We start from the raw sequence: 19,190 nt of genomic DNA on the forward strand, positions 1-19,190 counted from the left end.
TGGCTTGATCCAGGGCATACTATCCAACAATTAAGGAAACAAACAGACATCCTAAAAACAATACATAATAAAGCATTAAGAATAATAACTGCTCAAGTTAAAACAAAACTAAATGAACATCTGTACTTAAAAAACAAAATGCTTTCTATGGAGTAGCACCTAAAAATGATAGCCACAGTTCTATGATCTCTCAAAAATACTCAAGATCACAAAACGGGTGTTGTGCAAAAATCTAATATATATCATATTGGGGACTGCATGGTATTATACAGCCAATACTTTAGGAAATGTTTTAGAATGCCTGAGCCAGACATAAGTCATCTATGTTAAAGAAACCATTATCCATATAGGAATGATGATAATTTTGTACTGCAGCTGTCCCTCCTTTAAACTGTTCCCTTGAACCTGTCCTTTACCACTTATATGACTCTACCTCTTCTGTATTCTGGATCCCCTGTGATGGGGGGAAAATGAATTCTGCCAATATTTTTTCCATGCATGTAATATAAGATGACTAAGTGGGATGAAGTGGTGGGACTAGGGATCCTGCACTCTTTATGCTCCTCCTAAAAAAGTCAAGATATTAGAGGGTCTACAAAGAGGACTCCAACCAGAACTCTAGCAATTAAATGTGTGTAAATGGAGTGGGCGAGATGTAGGGATGACCTGTCATCCAGGAGGTGTCAAGATAAGAGGAAGGGAAGAGAGTAGAGGGGAGTGGAGAATGTTAGGGATGGAATGGGTGGGAGTGGTTTTTATGCCTTTGTTTTTTTGCTACCTCCTTTATATGGGGAAAAAAGCCTTTGGTATATGTATGTATGATTGCAGTATAGTTAAGAGTAAAAGGGAAGAGACTGGGAGTTTGTGAGAAGGAAGATGGATGTATCAGTGTTAAGTGAAACTAAATTGAAGGGAGGAGCAAGATTGAGTTTAAGAAAGTGGTGGGGAGGGTGTCAGAAGTGATGAGTGGGCAAGGGAGTACTGAAGTATCTCTGCTGATAAGTGATAAGATAGGAAAGTGCATACTGGATTAGAGAGAAGTGTTTTCACAGATAATGTGAGCAAAGATGAAACAAGGACCATGTGCGCTTACAGGTTTCTGTAAGTGCACATAGTCCTTGTAGTGAGAAAAATAAAAAGGACAGGGCAGCATTTTTGGTCAAGTTAAATGAATGTATAGAGTTTTGGAAGGAATGTAAATATTGTGGTGTTGTGGGATCTCAATGCTAGAGTAGAAGATGAATCAATAGAGCTGTGGGGAGGTTTGGCGTGCCAGGTAAGAATTATAGTGGAAAGATGGTGTTGGTGTGATTAGATATGGAAACTTATGATGGTAAACACATTCTTTAGAAGGAAAGTCATGCATATGTGGCAAGGGTGGTAGAGGGAAGAAGGGTTGATAAGATATAACTATGTACTAGTCCCCAAAGGAAGGATTGGAAGATTTCTGGACATTTATGTTTTCATGTGAGTGGGGGATTGTCAAATAATTTTTTTGGTAGAAGGGAAATTGAGTGAAGAAAAAGTGGAGAAAGAGGAAAAGGGAGGAAGATAGAGAGAAGCTGATTCAATTCAACAATTCAACAAATTGAATGAGAAGAATATCAAAATTTTTTGGTAGTTTAGTCTCTACTAAACACAGTATATCAGGTTAATTTATCCTTAAGTAGTCATTTATCTCTTAGTGGACAGTAAACCATCAACATTAGCATATGCTATTCTAAGTTTCCTTGTAGTGCTTACTTTGCAATAATGCCTTTTTGTTTTCTTAGAAACCTTTTCCTCACCTTCGGTCCTCTTATTATTTTTGGTTTTGGGTTCCACTATGAGCTTTTGTGTCTTGTCTTGTTCCTTTTCATTAGTATCTTTCCTAATCCAAATATTTTTTAACCTTTCTTCTCATGCTAACTTGCAAGACTTGCTGATTACTTCTTTTGCCGTGGCTTGCAACTTGACCTTTATTTTCCTTTGACATGCACAATTTCTAATATACTTCTTGCCTAACCTATACACGCTATCAATCTGGTCTGTTACATCCAAGTCCTTCCCTAGAGTTGTTGATGTAATTTCCCTAATCATTTGCATTTCTTTTTCTTGACATAACTTCCATGAGGTGTTGTATTCTTCTTGGCATCCAAAGAGTAAGATGCATCTAGACTTGTCTACAACATCTCTGACAAGAGATTCTTTTTTATAAAACCCTGACTATTCCTTCTTCTAGGCTCTCTTTCCTGTTGCTCCATGATCTCTTTAAAGGTTGCTCTATTTATCCTATCCTCATTTGTTGTTGGTCTATCCTCTTTTTCCTCCATGGTGCTTAGATTTTTTTCTCTCTCATTTATCAAAGTTTCATTCTCCCTTCTCAATTTATCAATCTCAATTTTTTAAGCCAGGTTTGTATTCTTTTCCTGCTCAAGTTTATTCTCTAGATCATGTAATCTAGCTTCATGCGAGAAAATTAAGTCTCTAAATCCTTCCAACTCTGTAAGAATTTCACTTACTTCCATGGCAACATCCAACTTGAGACTTATCTACTTTTTCAATTTTATTTTCTGTACTTCAAAATCATTCATTATTAGTGTAAATATAGCAATGAAAGGCAACGGTTTGCAATGCAAACAAAACTAGAAATTAAATTTGATCTTCTTGTGTTTTCCATCATAAGCAACTTCAGAGATGAAGGCCACTATTTTCCTTCCTTTTCTCTCTTCAAAAGTTTAAATCAGCAACGTTTTGGCTTAACTGTGACCATGAAGGAGTTGACAGGTATCTGTAATGTATTTCACTGCCGATAACCAGCACTTCTATCATTTATGACAATATTGCACCAAAGAGGTGGAGTCACTGAAGTGGTAATGGAGAAATTTAAGGAGGGATAGTAGAAGTTAAAAGTGACCAGTATTTTTCTTTGAGTATAGATTAATTTCTAGACATGTAAGTTTGCTGCATGACTCTGGCCCACAGGGAGTCACTAGTCTAAAAAAAAAAAAGTGTTGACAGGTTTTGAGGAACAATAGCAGGGAATAGATTCTCTTTATCATCAATCACATATGACCACCACTTCCAGGTATCTGTCACTAGCCTCTTCCACTATATAGATACAAATTTACCATCATTCCAAAATCATGAAATTTACATACATACATACATATACCAAGGCTTTTTCCCCTTTACAAGGGAGGTAGCCAAAAAGGGAAAGGCACAAAATCATGAAAAGGGAAAGGCACAAAATCATGAAATTTAAAATCTAAATTACTTCTGCTCCCATGCATTCTGGATAGAGGAATATCAACTTGCATTATATGTTGTGGGCAATACAGCAAACTCACCATGTCACTAATGGGCAGAACATGTTAAATAACTAGCACTGTAAAATGCTTGTTAATATTACTGAACATAAGTCCACTAAGGAAACATGATATGATGCACTTACATAATCAGGCCTCTCTTATAAGGTGATAGCTTACAGTAATTGTCTTTTAAATCCCATTCATGCAATAAAATTAATTATTCTAAAATGCAAATCTATAACTTATCTGGATCATCACACTAACCTCGGGGAGGTTTGATTTTAAACTGTTGATAGCTATGAGAAAACTTAGTATGAAGACTAAAGATATGATGTAGCTGCTGTTTGACCTGATCTAGCCCACCAATTGGAACAAGCTGGGGCTTAGCTGTGAGAAAAGTAAGACTTTTGTTGATGCTTGGGGTGATGGTCTTCAGACTGTGCAACATTTCATTCACAAAGTCATCTCTATTTTCTTCACAAATCTGAAAAAGAAGTAACTGTCTATATCCTTTGTAAATTTTCCGGAAAAGAAAAACTTATATTGAAAATTTCTGTACTGGCAATCATCAACTTTTGGGGAACTTTTCTTCATATTCTAATCCCTTGGGTTACTTCATTCTTTTGATGATAAGAATGGAAAATTGCTAATTAATGAAGTTCAGACTATGGAAAAGTGAAAGTAGTATTTCATGGAACTGTTTAAAGTACTTTTGACAACTAAACATATATTCTAAAATCAATCACAGCCATGGGCCTCAGACAACTAATTACAGTCTACAATCAATTCATAAGAACCACACTCAACTATGCTTCCACAGCTTGCTTCCCAACAATCAATAAAACATAAGCACTTTACTATATAAAATATGGCAATAGCACCATGCACCAAAAGCAACCCCATGAAACACCTGCACACAGAAACCAAAGTACTTCCTGTAGGATATTACATGAAAATTATTGGAACACTTATTCTCTCCATTTCTAATTCTAACACACGCTCTACTACTTTTGTAAAAAATCTTTAGTGTTCTTAACTGCTTTCCTCCTATTCCATACATCTGCAACACCTCCTACAGTGCCTTCCTGTCTACCCTGTCATAAGCCTATTCCAAATCCATAGTGGCCCAAAAAATATCCTTACCTTTTCCTAAAGCTTTTTCACATATCTGCCTTACCACAAAAATCTGATCCATGCACCCTCATCAAATGACCACCCTATAGTAAAATTAAATGGCCAAATCCTTCATTTTGTGATGATCTCAAATTCTAGGCATCACACCTGATACTTGTATGACTTTCAGCACACACACCAAAGATTTGATAGCAAAAATCAAATAGATCAGTCAATCAATCCAATACCCTTGGTCTCTCTTGCAGAAAACCTTCAGCATTCAGGACCATAAGTCACTCTAGGAAGGTATGCTGGTTTACAATATATTGTGTGTTATACTGAATTAAGACATATAGTGTGTGAAGATATATTGTCAGGGGATTGTTAGTGTGAGGCATTTTAGTACAATGTGGCGTTCTGTGTCTTCTGTGTGGTGGTTACATCTGGGGCAGTTTGAATCTGGGGCCAGGCTTATTCTTTGTTGGTGTTGTCTTAATACTAAATGATGTCATTAGTGCAGGTATGCCAGTGTGGTCCTTGTCAGGTGTGGAAGGGTTTTTTCTGTGGGGCTTATGTCTAGGGGTTGATGGTGAAGTAGAGTTATGTGGTATTTCTTATAGGCTTCTTTAGTAGTCTGAGTGTATATGTGTTCCTGTGGGGTAATTTGTGTGGTATAGAAGATATTTACCTGAATGTACATACATACATATACCAAGGCTTTTTCCCCTTTTTAAGGGAGGTAGCCAAAAAGAAAAATGCATAAAATCATTCCCGCCCATTCCATCCCTAAATACACTCCACTCCCCTCCACCCTCCCTCTTATCTTAGCACCTCCTGGATGACGGGTCATCCCTGCACCTTGTCCACTGCCCTGGGTTTGAGGCAGTGTCGCAAGTCACAGCATATCCAAAGCAAGGCCGCTTCATTAAATCGGCGACCCCCCCTCTCCGTCCCCTCATGCATAAAAGGAGAAGACGGGGAGAAATCCCTTCGGGCTGCGTCAAATTTTGCTCACACATACTACCTCACCCCCCATCCCCCCACCCATTCCACCTCACGCATCACAACATCATCCATATGAATGTATTTACTTAATTTTAGTATACAGGAAAAGGAGTAACACTTGTTGGCTCCCATCTCCTACTTTCTACTTTGTCATACCTAGCCTCAAATTACTGTTTAAACTTAATCTATATCCTTGATTTCCAATCATCATAATCAGATTTGAATTCATATATTATTTTAGTTTGGGCTATATCACCTTCTAAGCTATTTCAAGTATTAATCCATACATATGGAAAAATGTATTTCTTCACATACTTTAGACACACAGTTTTTCTTAATTTGTTCTCAGGATCTCTTAAAGCCCTCTAATCTTCAATCAAAAGATCTCTTCTGTCAATACAATCTATCCCCTTTAGTGACCTGAATACTGTAATCATATCACCTCTTTCTCTTCAATCTTTCAATCTCTTCAATCTTTCAAGTCGGTAGAACCAGTGCTTTTAGTTTTTCCTCATATGGTTTATCTGCCAGGCTGCAAACTAGTTTGAGTGCTAGCTTTTGTATTCTCTTGATCTTGCAGGTAGGTTGTTGCAGATGTTTGAGTAGTAGTAATATTATAGCAGTATTCAGGTCACTAAAAGGGATAGATTCCATTGACAGAAAAGATCTCCTGGTTAAAGATAGCAGGGCTTTAAGAGGTCATGGGACCAAATCAAGAAAGAACATGTGTCCAAAGGATGTGAAAAAATACAGTTTTCCACATTGATGAATAAATACTTGGAATAGCTTATGAAGTGATATAGCCCAAGCTCAAACAATACACGAATTCAAATCTAAATATGTTAATTGGAAAGTTGGAACTGTACATGAGTTTGTGGCTAGATATGATCAAATATTAGAGAATAGGAGATGGGACCCAACAAGTGTTGCTCCTTTCTTGTATGCTACAATTAGGTAAATACATACATACATATAACAAGGGTTTTTTCCCCCTTACAAGGGAGGTAGCCCAAAAGAAAATGGCATAAAAACCATTCCCACCCATTCCATCCCTAAATACACTCCACTCCCCTCTGCCCTCTACCCTACCTCTTATCTTGGCATCTCCTGGATGACGGGTCATCCCTGCAACTTGTCCACTGCCCTGCGTCAGAAGCAGTGTCACAAGACACAGCACATCCACAGCAAGGCCGCTTCATTAAATCGGCGACTGACCAACCCTCTCCGTCCCCTCATGCAGAAAAGGAGAAGACAGGAAGAAATCCCTTCAGGCTGCATCAAATTTTTCTCACACATGCTACCTCACCCCCCATCCCCCCCCATTCCACCTCATGCATCACATCATTATCCATGTACAACCATTCTCCATTCACCCCTGTCTTCTCCCTTCCTTCCTCAACAGACATTCCCCTCTTCCCCAAAGCCCCTTTCACCCCATCCAGCCATCTCATCCTAGGACGTCCCCTCATGTTCACTCCCTCTACATCTGCCTTCCATACCTCTTTTACTAGTCTTTCTTCACTCATTCTTTCCATGTGTCCAAACCATCCCAATATTCTTTCATCCACCCTATCTCCCAACTCCCTTACCACCCCTGTTCTCCTCCTCACCTCCTCATTTCTCACTCTATCCAGCCTAGTAACCCCCATCATACTTCTCAGACACCTCATCTCAAACACATTCAAACTCCTTCTCTCTTCCTCTCTTATGTTAGGTAAATACACAAAAAAATAACTTACCTTTCCATACTGCTTCTGAAATGAATCTTTACAGTTCTGAACAAGAGCTTCCAGGTCAGCACCTACAAATCCTGGAGTACTTTCAGCAATCTTTGCTAAGCCAGGGTGATCCTTTCTCAGCAGATCTTGACAATGAACACTAAGAATGCTTGCACGCTCTGTTGCAGTAGGAACATTTAGCAATATCTGAAGAAAAAAAAAAATCCATTATATATACAGTATATATATATAATTTTTATGACAGTCACATGCAGGACTCGAACCTGCTGCTCAGCTGCCAGTGAGACAACTAGGTGGTGTCTTTAACCCTTAGACCACTGACACTTCAAAAGTCTCGCAACTTGAAATCTACCTGATTCCCAAAATAAGGAAAGATCACTCTCTGCGATCCTAATTCCTTTTTCACCCAAGACCCAAGTCCACCCGTGGGAGGGGGTAAGGATCGGAACAAATCCCTTTCATGATTCGCCATTGTAACTACAGTATGTGAGAAATTCACTTGTGGACAGCGACATCAATCAGATAATTCTTATAACAGTTGCGCACAGGATTCAAACCTGCTGCTTGGCCACCAGTGAGACAACTGGATGGTGTCTTTAACCCCTTGACCACTGAGACTACAAAAGTCTTGGAACTTGAAATCTACCTGATTCCCAAAATTAGGAAAGATCACTTTCATGCTTCAAATAATTACAATGGCGAAGCCTGAAAGGGATTTCTTCTGATCCTTACCCCCTCCCGCGGGTGGACTCGGGTCTTGGGTGAAAAAGGAATTAGGATCACAGATTTTGAGTTTGGGAGTGTCGTGGGGAAGGTGTCAGAAGCGAGGAGGGGACAAGGGAGGTAAAGGATAGCTCTGCTAATACAAGAAGAGATAGGAAACTGTGTGGCAGAGTAGAAGGAAGTATTTTCAAGGTTAATGTGGATAAAGGTGAAACTGGGATGGGAAATTTGGATATTTGTAAATGCATATGGGCCTTGTAGTGAGAAGAGTGTGTAGAGGAAAGGGAGGCTTCTTGGACAGATTTAAATGAGTGCTTAGAGAGTCTTTGGAGAAATGTCAGTGTAGTAGTACTGGAAGATCTCAATGCTAGAGTACAGGATGAACCAATAGATGGAGCGGTAGGGATGCTTAAAGTGCCAGGTGAAAATCATAGAGAAGAGATAATGGTGGAGGTTTGTTTAGAGAGAATTGATGATAGCTTAAGAAGAAAGTCAAGTATAGTACACATGGGAAAGGGATGAAGGGTGGTTGATAAGGCATTAATGAACTATGTAGTGGTACCCAAAAGGAAGATAGGAAGAGTGACTGTTCATGTTCTTAGGGGAGACAGTGGGGGGAATATCAGATAATTTTTTTGGTGGAAGGTAAATTGAGAGTGGAGGATAGATGGAGAAAGAGGAAAAGGGCAGAAGATAAAGAGGTGCTTTGAGTGAACTTTTTAAATGAGAAGGTAAAAGAAGTAGAAGTACCAGGAGAGGCTGAGAGAAGTGTGGGGGGTGGTGAAGGATTGAGGTGGGAGTGGGACAGGAATGGGTATGTTTCAAGGAGGAAGTAACGAGGTATGCAAAAGATGGTATGTGGAACTAGGTGGATGGGAGGGAATAGAAGGTTTTACTCTAACATAGACAAATGATGTATGGTTCTAATATGTAGGGGGCACCCCAAAACAGTCCCTAATGGATTAGCTACATACTCGTACTACTATGCAATTACTACTGCATGATAATATGTAGTCAATACCCTAGTAATGGAAGATAGCAGTGTATATGTATATATATATAGTATATCCTGTGAGTGAAAGATAAGCATTGTGAAATTACATACATATACCTCAAGGTCCTTTCCCCCTTATAAGGGGTTAGCCAAATGAAACCATTTGCCCACTCTACACCCATCTAAAAAACCTATTCATAGTCCCTTCTATCTTAACTCCGTGTTAAGAAAGGTCATCCCTTTCCCCCCCACCACACTACTCAGGTCAGAGACAATACAACAAAATGTGAAATGACACATCATTATAAAAATGTCTTGTTTGATTGATTTAATTTGTCACAGCTAACATAATCACACATTCCTTCAATCCTTAAAACTTACTTCTATTTCAAAGCGACCAGATCTTCGTACACCTGTATCCAAGTCATAAGGCCGGTTTGTTGCACCAATTACAAATAGGTTTGGGCAGTTGCTGCATTCATCAAGTACCAGAAGAACCTGTCATTGTTATAAAAATCACAACAAATTAGTCAAAGATATAAAGTAATAAAGCTTGAATATTCCCCACAACAATGATCATATTTCCATCTATGAATATTCACAAACAGCAAATCAGTTAGCTACATGGCTTCTACAAAAATCAGAAACCAGTCACTTTTATACTTCACATATTGTGGAGGGTACATAGATGAGATACTGCTGCATGGGAGTTCATATACTTGAAAGTAGAAACATGGAAAAAGAGACTGGCTATTGAGTGAAGGAGAACATATGAAGTACTCCAAAAACAGAGTAAAGAAATAAAAGGAAAGGAGTGTATGAAGCTATTGTTGTGCCAACTTATGCATTCAGAAACTGAGAAGTCATATGGAGGCCATAGAAATGAGATGCTTCAAGACCCTGAAGAACAGGATAGGGAACTCTGAAAGCTCCCAAGATGTGGACTGGAGTGCATCCAAGGTCAGGAGGTGGTGTGGCATTGCAAGAGAAACTATTTTCTTTAACCATCTCCAATCCCTGACCCACTATCCTTACATTTACCTCTTGTACCACCCCAGCCATGTATAACTTGAACAGCCAGGGTGACATAACACATCCTTGACAAAGTCCCACCTTTACCTAGAACTACTCACTCTCTTCACTTCTAATCCTAACACAAGCTCTACTACTCTCATAAAAACTCTTGACTGCTCTTAACAGCATTCCTCCTATCCCATATATCTGCAATACCTCCCACAGTGCCTTCCTGTCTACCCTGTCATAAGCCTTTTCCAGATTAGTAAAAGCCAAAAAAACATCCTTACCTTTTCCTATAGCTTTCTCACATATCTGTTTTACCACAAAAATCTGATCTACACAACCCCTACCTGCCCTAAACCCACACTTTTCCTCTCCTAATCCTCTCAATCAAGACCCTCCCAACTACACTAAACAAGCTAATCCCTCTGAAACTACTACACTCACACTTGTCCCCTTTTCCCTTGTAAAGTGGAACTATACAGGCACTCCTCCAGTCTTCCAGCACTCTATCCTCTCTTAAACAAACATTAAATAACCTCACCAGCCAATCCACCATCACTGTACCTCCTTTTTTCAGACATTATGCATGACATCCATCCAACCCAGGTGCCTTACCTGCTCTCATCATCTTAACAACTGCTTTCACTTCATCTTTCCTTATTTTTCCTTACTTTTACCCACATTTATCTTCAACTTCTTTCTTTAGCACACCTTCCCAAACTCTGTCACTAACTTCCTTAACCTCTACTCAGATCCTGCTACAAGCACTGTGTCATCAGCAAACAACAACTGGTTTATCATCCACTTTTCTCCATTTCCTTTAACCATCTCCACTCCCCAACCCATTACCCTTGCTTTTACCTCTTGCACCACCCCATCCCTTATAAATTGAACAGCCAAGGCGACATAACACATCCTTTGCAAAGTCCCACATTTACTTCAAACCACTCACTCTCTCCATTTCCCATTCTAGCACAGGTTTTACATACCAAGGCTTTTTCCCCCTTACAAGGGAGGTAGCCAAAAAGGGAAAGGCATAAAATCATTTCCACCCATTCCATCCCTGAATACACTCCACACCCCTCCACCCTCCCTCATATCTGAGCACCTCCTGGATGACGGGTCATCCCTGCACCTTGTCCACTGCCCTGGGTCAGAAGCAGTGTCGCAAGACACAGCACATCCACAGCAAGGCCGCTTCATTAAATCGGCGACCCCCCCCTCTCCATCCCCCCACTGCACAGGTTTTACTATTGTAAAATCTCTGGATTGCTCTTAACAGCTTTTTTCCTATCCCATATATTTGCAATACCTCCCAAAATGCCTTCATGTATACCCTGTCATAAGCCTTTTCCAAATCCAAAAGGCACAAAAAACTTGTAAAGCTTTTTCACATATATGCCTTACCACAAAAATCTGATCCACACAACCCCTACCACAATGTTCCTTACCAATTACTCCCTCTCTTTCTCTCCTAATCCTCTAAATCAAAACTCTCCCATAAGCCTTCCCAACTACACTCGACAAACTGATCCTTCTGAAACTATTACACTCACACTTGTCCCTTTTTCTCTTGTAAAGCGGAACTATACAGGCACTTCTGTCATCCAGCACTAAAATACAACCTGAATAAATTGTAATAATAATATTTTAATCTTGGGTTTCTTCATAAAGTACAATTTGAATTTGCAACCCTTTCTGTTTGTACTGTACAGTATATGCCAACATAATTATGATACAAAGTCAGTACATTGTTTTCATCCTAAATCACAATTTGAATTTGCGGCTCTTTCTGTTTGTATCTATCAATGTTCATAAGTAGGGTGGTTTCTGTATGGTCATCTAAATCAATCCTAAAAATCTCCTCTCCTCTTCTATTTTCTCATTACCAGGGCTGTATGTATGGAACATTCATGAATACGTCACATACACGTATTGCCCGTTGCTGGCTGAAACAGTTGGTTGTTTTAAAAGAAGGTTAGATAATGTTATGGATGGAGATGAGACAAGAGGGAGAGTGAGAAAAAGAGTGAGAGAATGAATAGATTACATGGTCCTCAAATCAACATGAAAACTTACCTGTGCTGTTAGCTGAAGCTCATGCACCTGCGAATCAGCAGTCTTCTTTGAACAGAGTGAATCCAGTTCATCCAAAAACAAGATACATGGTCCTTCTCTGCTAAGGCTTTGAGCTTGATTACCAATCTGTGTGTAACCATAATAATTCACGTTAAAATTTACACATCATCTGATATAGAAATGTACACACACAGGTTAATCAACAGTAAATTGAGACATGGAAGAAATCACCAAGCTAATAGTGAATGGTGAGGTCTTTGAAGAGGCCTCAACTAGGGTGATTTTTTTTTTCTTTCTTTTTTTTATAAGTAAGGGGAGCAAGAATTCAGGTTTGAAAGATATAAATGTAGAACTGAGGGAAGTGCTCAATCTTTTGGGATCAATGAATGTGACAAAGCTCCAGGACCCCATAGGACCCCAAACTGGAAGACAGTATTCAGTCTTATTATCTATCTATATGCCAAGGGTTTTTACCCCTTATATGAGAGGTAGCAAAGTCAAAAGGCATGCACCCTCTCCCACCTATTCCTCTCCCATCCACCACACTTTCCTCCCTCTCATCTTAGCTCTTCATGGATGAAAGGTCATCCCTGTCTCCTGGCCACTGCCCAGGGTCAGAAGCAATGCAGCAAGACACAGTACATCCACAGCAAGACTGCTTCATTTAATTGGTGACTCCCTTTCTCCATCCCTTCATGTGGAAAATAGGGAAGATGGGGAGAAATCCCTCTGGGCTACATCAAAATATCATCCACACACAACCCTTACCTACTCCCCACCATCCCTCACCCTTTCCCTTCGTTGCATCAAAATGTCATCTATATGCAGCTATTTTCCACTCATCCCTATCATCTGCCTTCTCCCTTCTTTGCTCAACAGACATTTCCCTCTTACTCAAAGTCCCTTTCATCCCATCCATCTCATCTTCGGTTGTCCCCTCAAGTTCATTCCATCCACCTCTGCCTGCCACACCTTTTTTTTACTAACCTTTCTTCACTCAACCTTTCCATCTGTCCAAATCATCCCAATACTCTTTCATCAGCCTTATCTGCCATCGCCTTTTCCATCCCCACTCTCTTCCTCACCTTCTCGTTTCTCACTCTATCCAATTTTGTAACCTTTACCACACTTCTCAAATTTAAACTTCATCCCTCTTCCTCTCTTAAATTCCAAGTCTCCACCCTATACAGCGTCATTGGCACAATCATCCCTTCATATAATCTCTTTGCATATATTCCCAGATGTCTATGTTTCATGACACTTCTTATCCCTCAAGGCATTTACTTGCTTCTCTCAATCTACCACTAAATTATAAGTGGATATTAGCACAACAGGCTGAAGGGATTTCTCCCTTTCATCTCTTTTTCTGCATGAGAGGATGGAGAGGGAGTCACCGATTAAGTGAAGCGGCCTTGCTGTGTATGTATTGCGTCTTGCTGCATTGCAGTGCAGGGATGACCCATCATCCATGAGGAGCTAAAATGGGAGGAGTGGAGGGAGTGGTGTAAGGGAGTGAAATGTGTGGAAATAGGTACATGCCTCTGACATGGCTACCTCCCTTATAAGGGGGAAAGAACTCTCGTGTATAAATATATACAGATAGATAAATAGCTTCAAGGAAATCTACAATCTTATCCCTAAGAATAGTTTCCATCATTTTACATACAACTGATATAAAACTAATGTAACAATAATTACAATAATACGGTTAATAGATTACAAATCTAACTTTTAGTTTCTTTTAAAATCCTTAGGGAAATCTTGACTGGGTCTGGCATTTAACTTTATACTAATAGCTTGGGTATTACCCGAGATTTTTTGTACGGGCTATAAAAAACATACCTTCCGAAAATTGGATTCTGTTTCACCATGATGGGGACCCACAATGTCAACCCCTGATGCAGCAACCAAACATATCTCTTCTTCAGCACACAATTGTCGAACTATGGAAGTTTTTCCACATCCAGGAGGGCCAACTAGGAGAACACCTAAATTGTTATAAAGAAGTTAGAGGACACTGTCACCATGGAAAATACAAGGTTTGTCATTTCTTTTCACAAAGTCTGGGGTATTGGCTACATGTTGTTATGGCAAAGTACAATGCAGTTGATACTTTAGGGTCTACATGGGGCACCCCTATGGACCAGAGCCACACATCATTTTGTCCATGATAGAGGAGGACTCTGCTCACAGAGAAATGATGAAACTTTTATTATACTGCTACTGTCCCTCCGTTATGCTGTCCCCCAACCCCTTGTTGCTGTTATGTACCATTTCTCTGAATAGTCATTTCCTTGTTTCGCCTACCCTGTGGTGGGGGATAGAATGCTGCCACCAAGTATTCCCACTTGGATTGTAAGAGGCAAGAAAAACGGGACGGGGATTGGGACCAGGCATCCTTCTCCCTGTAGCCCCAAAGGAGACATTCCTAAAAAAAAGTAAAGGCATAAGAGGGTCTATGAGTTTTCCAACCAGCACCCTAAGGTTTGGGTCTTTTCATGTGTGTGGATGTGGAACAGATGAGAGTAAAAGGGAAGAGATAGGTAGTATGTTTGTGAGAAGAAAGATGGATGGGTTGGCTTTGAGTGAAATTGAATTGAAAGGGAGGGGTGAGTGTAAGTTTGGGAGTGTAAGTGGGAGGTTCTCAGGAGTGAAGAGAGGGTGAGGGAGAGAAGGGGTGGCTATACTAGTAAGTGAAGAGATAGGTAAACATGTAGTGGAGTGGAAGGAGGTTTCTTCAAGGTTAATCTGGATGAAGGTGAAACTGGGAAAGGAGATGTGGGTTTTTGTAAGTGCATATGGGCCTGGTAGTGAGAAGAGTGTAGAAGAGAAGCTTTTTGGATAGAACTAAATGAGTGCATAGAGGGATTAGGGAGGAATGTCAATGTAGTAGTATTGGGAGACCTTAATGCTAGGGTAGGAAATTAACCAATTGACGGAGTGGTTGGGAAATGTGGAGTTCCAGGAAAGAATCGTAGTGGAGAGTTGAAGGTGGAGATGTGTCTAGAGAGTTGATGATAGCAAATACAGTGTTTCAGAAGAAAGTCAACCATAAGTACACATGGGAGAGGATGGTGGGTGGAAGGGTGGTAGATAGAGCATTAATGAACTATGTAGTGGTAGATAGGAGTATAATAGGAAGAGTTAAGGATGTACATGTTCTAAGGGGGTGAGAGTTGGGGAATATCAGATCATTTTTTGGTGGAAGGTACATTGAGAGTGGAGGATAGATGGAGAAAAAGGAAAAGGACAAAAGGTTGGGAGGTTGCTTAGAGTGAACTGCTTAAATGAGAAGGAAAAGGAGAGGGAGTACAAAAAGAAGCTGAGAGAGGAGTGGGAGGGAGTGAAGGATAGAGTAGAACTAGGAGTGGAGGAATGGGGATGGTTCAAGGAGGGAGTCACAAAGTGTGCAAAGATGGTGTGTGGAACAAGAAGGACGGGAAGAAATAGAAGGAAGGGTAGTGAGTGGTGGGATGAGGAAACAAAGAAGGTTGTAGAAGAGAAGCAAGCTTTCACAGCCAATTTTGGTATTGTATCCAATTGGACTGTGGGGTATACATGAGTTGCATAGCTTTAAGAAACACATGAACCTCATTTCTGTAGCACTGTTTTAAAAATATGTACCATGTGAGATACTGATGGAAGTACTGAGGGTGTATTCCAGATCCTATGGTCACAGCTTCGTTCAGTAGTGTATTTGCTTTTAGCAATTTTTTTTATTGATTTCCACAAAGAAAAATGGTTATTACCTTAGGTGTGTGCACCTATGCGATACAGTATTAGAAAATTAAATGTTAATTTTGTAAATTATAATACATGAATGTAATATGCAATATTCTTGGCAGAAATTAATAACAAAACCTTGCTACAACAAAATCTACTAACAAACAAAGCCGCTAGGATACAGTCCAGGTGCCATGTTGTTGTCTGTCCAGTCCAGTCACTGTCAATTAGACGATGACTTTCGTGTTGTGGACCAGGTGTTCTCCAACTCCAGGTGACATTAATAAGCACTGTTACAAAGACAATAGGGTTTCCCTGGATTTTTTAAGAGAACACGGTGTCTGCCGTGGTCTGTTAATTGCCCCAGGTACGATAATAATCAGGCTGTCAGCATCCTTGATGACAACAACCTAGATGATCTTTAGAATTTGAGGTACCGAATTAAATATGGGTTAAGTTAGGTTAGAATAAACAAATTTATCCTTTCATTTCTTTGACCTCAGCATCTATCAAAACAAACATGGCGTATAATTCAACCGCCATGACTTCGCTCATTAATAAATTGGTTTTAGCAACTTTTTGTTATGATTTCTGCCAAGAAAATCACATATTATGAAAGAGAGGAATGTCTGTTGAGGAAGAACAGGAGAGGACAGAAGATAGAGGTGAATGGAGAAGGGTTGTGTATGGATGATGTTGTGATGCATGAGGGGGAGTGGGTGGGGGATGGGGGGTGAGGAAGTATGTATGAGAAATAATTTGATGCAGGCCGAAGGGATTACTCCCCATCTCCTTTTCTTCATGAGGGGACGGAGAGGGGGGGGTTGCCGAATTAATGAAGAGGCCTTGCTGTAGATGTGCTGTGTCTTGCGACACTGCTTCTGACCCAGGGCAGTGGACAGGATGCAGGGATGACCCATTATCCAGGAGGTGCCAAGATGGGAGGGAGGGAGGAGGGTGGAGGGGAGTGGAGTGTGTAGGGGATGGATTGGGTGGGAGTGATTTCTATGCCTTTTTCTTTTTGGCTAACCCCTGTGTAAAGGGGAAAAAAGCCTTTGGTATATGTATGATGTATGTATGTATATTGCATAGCTGTACACTGCTAAAAATTTACCAAAAAATGTATATTATAGTGGTGTATTATAATTTACATTAACTTTGTTATTATATTAGTTGTGCACACCTATGTGATATAGTATTATAAAATTAAATATTAATTTTGTAAATTATAATAATTGAATGTAATGTGTGATTTTCTTAGCAGAAATAAAAAACAAAAAACCTTGCTACAAGCAAATTTACTAACAAACGAAACCGCTAGGATATGGTACAAATGCCATGTCAGTCCAGTCACTATCAGATGATGCTTTCACATTGTGGACTGGATGTTCTCTAACTCCAGGTGACGTTAATAAGCACTGTTACAAAGACAATAGAGCTTCCTTGGACTCTATGAGAAAACATGAGGTTCTGCCGTCGTCTGTTAATTGCCTGAGGTATAATAATAATCAGGCCATCAGCATCCATGACGACAACCTGGATATCTTTAGAATTTGAGGTACCGAACTACTAAATATTGGTTAGGTTACATAGGTTAGTTAAGTAGGTTAGGTTAGGTTGTTAGGTTAGGTAGGATAGGTTAGAATAGATTAATTTATCATCTTTTCATTTCTTCGACCTCGGCACCTATCAAAACAAACATGGCGTATCATTCAACCGCGGGCGACTTTGTTTGTTAGAAAATACGTTTTGGCAACTTTTTTGTTATTAATTTCCACCAAGAAAATCGCATATTAAATTTCACTTTAATTTTCTGCTCTATCGTGCAGGTGTGCACTTCCAAAAAAATACCTAGCAACCTTTCCTATTATCAATTTCTGCCAAGTAAGACATATATTACATTCATGTATTATAATTTACAAAATTAATACTTTATTTTCTAATGCTATATTGCTTACCACAAACTTTAAAATCAATAGTACCTGTTGGGTAACATATTCCTTTCCTTTGGAATATCTCTGCATTCTTCCAAGGATCCATAATCAGCTGCTTCAAATAACACAATATTTTTTCTAAACCTCCAAGCGGTACACTACTTCTGACCATCATTTTCAATTTATCTTCACTACAAACCCTTTCAACAACAACTTCTGTTTCTTCAGTGATTGTTCCAACTGAGGCCCTTGTTATCTCATCACATACAGCATGTAGTTCAACGACCCCAAGCATACGAGCCAGTGGATTTTTTCTGCATCTAATTACACAATTATCACTAATCCCATACAACCTAAGGAGTCCTTTCAAGTCATTACAGAAGTTTGAGACATTTTTCTTGTACTCTAGTACATCATCAACACCACCAAATGTGACACTAACAGAAATCCTTTTCACATGTATTGTGTCTAGACAAGAAATTTCTGTTATGTTCAAAGCTAAATCACTAGATATGAATTCTCTTGTACATTCATTAGATCTAGAATATCTGACTACACAGTCAAAACAAATTATTTGATGTCCAACCTTAATAAATAAATTAGCCACAGGTAAAACCCTGCAGATGATTTCGGTTCCACAGTTTAGCTTTATTGAAACGTAGCCACCAACTTCGCCTCGTATGATAGTCAGAGTCTGGATTGGTATATAACATAGTTGCAAGTCTATAATTCCACTACTCGCATACCTTTTGACATTCACGGTTCCTTCAATTTCACCGCTTTCTGTCATTTTTTCAGTACTGACCATTCAAACTAAAGATTTCACTTCGTCACGTTTGAAAATCTGACCAACATACCCTACACATCTTTGTATTTGTTTACATTCCTGTCAGATGGTCTTACTAGTTTTCGGCCGTTAGTGTCCGGGAATGACCGATTGCGACCGGTACCGTCCGGCCGGTTAGTGTTTATCTATGAATAGAGAGTTGACACCTTGACGGGGTTGATAGGCTTGAAAATCTTAATAACTACAAAAGCTATGACAATAGAGAGAAAATATCTGCAGGGTCACCCATATCAAACAGGTTTTGTAAGAAAGATCAGACAAAGGGGAGCTCACACGCACAGTCGCAGGACCCACTGCTAACTGGCACGTCCCTGATGGCAAACAGGGAAATTCCTCATAGATATATGGGGTATCGTCATAATGACGACGTGGACCATTGGGCACCCTGTAGAAGTGTAGATATAGGGCTTCACCGAATGTAATGAATAAGGTGACACCAGATAAATATATCACCAGAAACCAGTTGGTACAGAGGTGAGATTACTGAAAAAAGGTCATAGCAACCATGAACAGCACAACCTGTTGGATCATCGTCTCCTAAAGATCTCCTAAAGATCCAACCGCTTACGGGCAGTGTGCCACCGATTGTAAGCACTGTCCAAGCAGATCCAAGTCTTGGACATTAAACAACATGATAAAATGAAGATCTATATTTACAACGTAAGAAGTTTCTCAGAAGACCACAGGCTGGAGAGTTTAATGGGAGTGTAGTAGTTTTAGTTC

The 19,190-nt window shown here is 39.7% G+C and overlaps 1 protein-coding gene across 3 annotated transcripts in view; it reads right to left on the reverse strand.

The window, feature by feature from the left end:
* The window catches only part of LOC143020897 (ATPase family gene 2 protein homolog B-like), a 32,915-nt gene extending 14,384 nt beyond the window's left edge, over positions 1-18,531 (reverse strand). For 2 of the 3 annotated variants that reach the window (XR_012965953.1, XM_076177783.1), the window contains exons 1-6: positions 17,669-18,531; positions 13,806-13,951; positions 11,964-12,089; positions 9,246-9,362; positions 7,148-7,333; positions 3,555-3,774 (exon numbers count right to left, since the gene is read on the reverse strand). Coding sequence is in view for 2 of the 3 variants with exons in the window: in XM_076177783.1 (XP_076033898.1) it covers positions 3,555-3,774; positions 7,148-7,333; positions 9,246-9,362; positions 11,964-12,089; positions 13,806-13,951; positions 17,669-18,428 (1,555 nt within the window). In the remaining variant the exon portion in view is untranslated. The remainder of the gene's footprint in view (positions 1-3,554; positions 3,775-7,147; positions 7,334-9,245; positions 9,363-11,963; positions 12,090-13,805; positions 13,952-17,668) is intronic. The other variant, XM_076177784.1, reaches the window with a different exon arrangement.
* Positions 18,532-19,190: the final 659 nt, after the last annotated feature.

The sequence above is a fragment of the Oratosquilla oratoria genome, chromosome 41, assembly GCF_046742065.1.
Source record: "Oratosquilla oratoria isolate Oo_2021 chromosome 41, ASM4674206v1, whole genome shotgun sequence".
Classification (NCBI taxonomy): Eukaryota; Metazoa; Arthropoda; class Malacostraca; order Stomatopoda; family Squillidae; genus Oratosquilla; species Oratosquilla oratoria.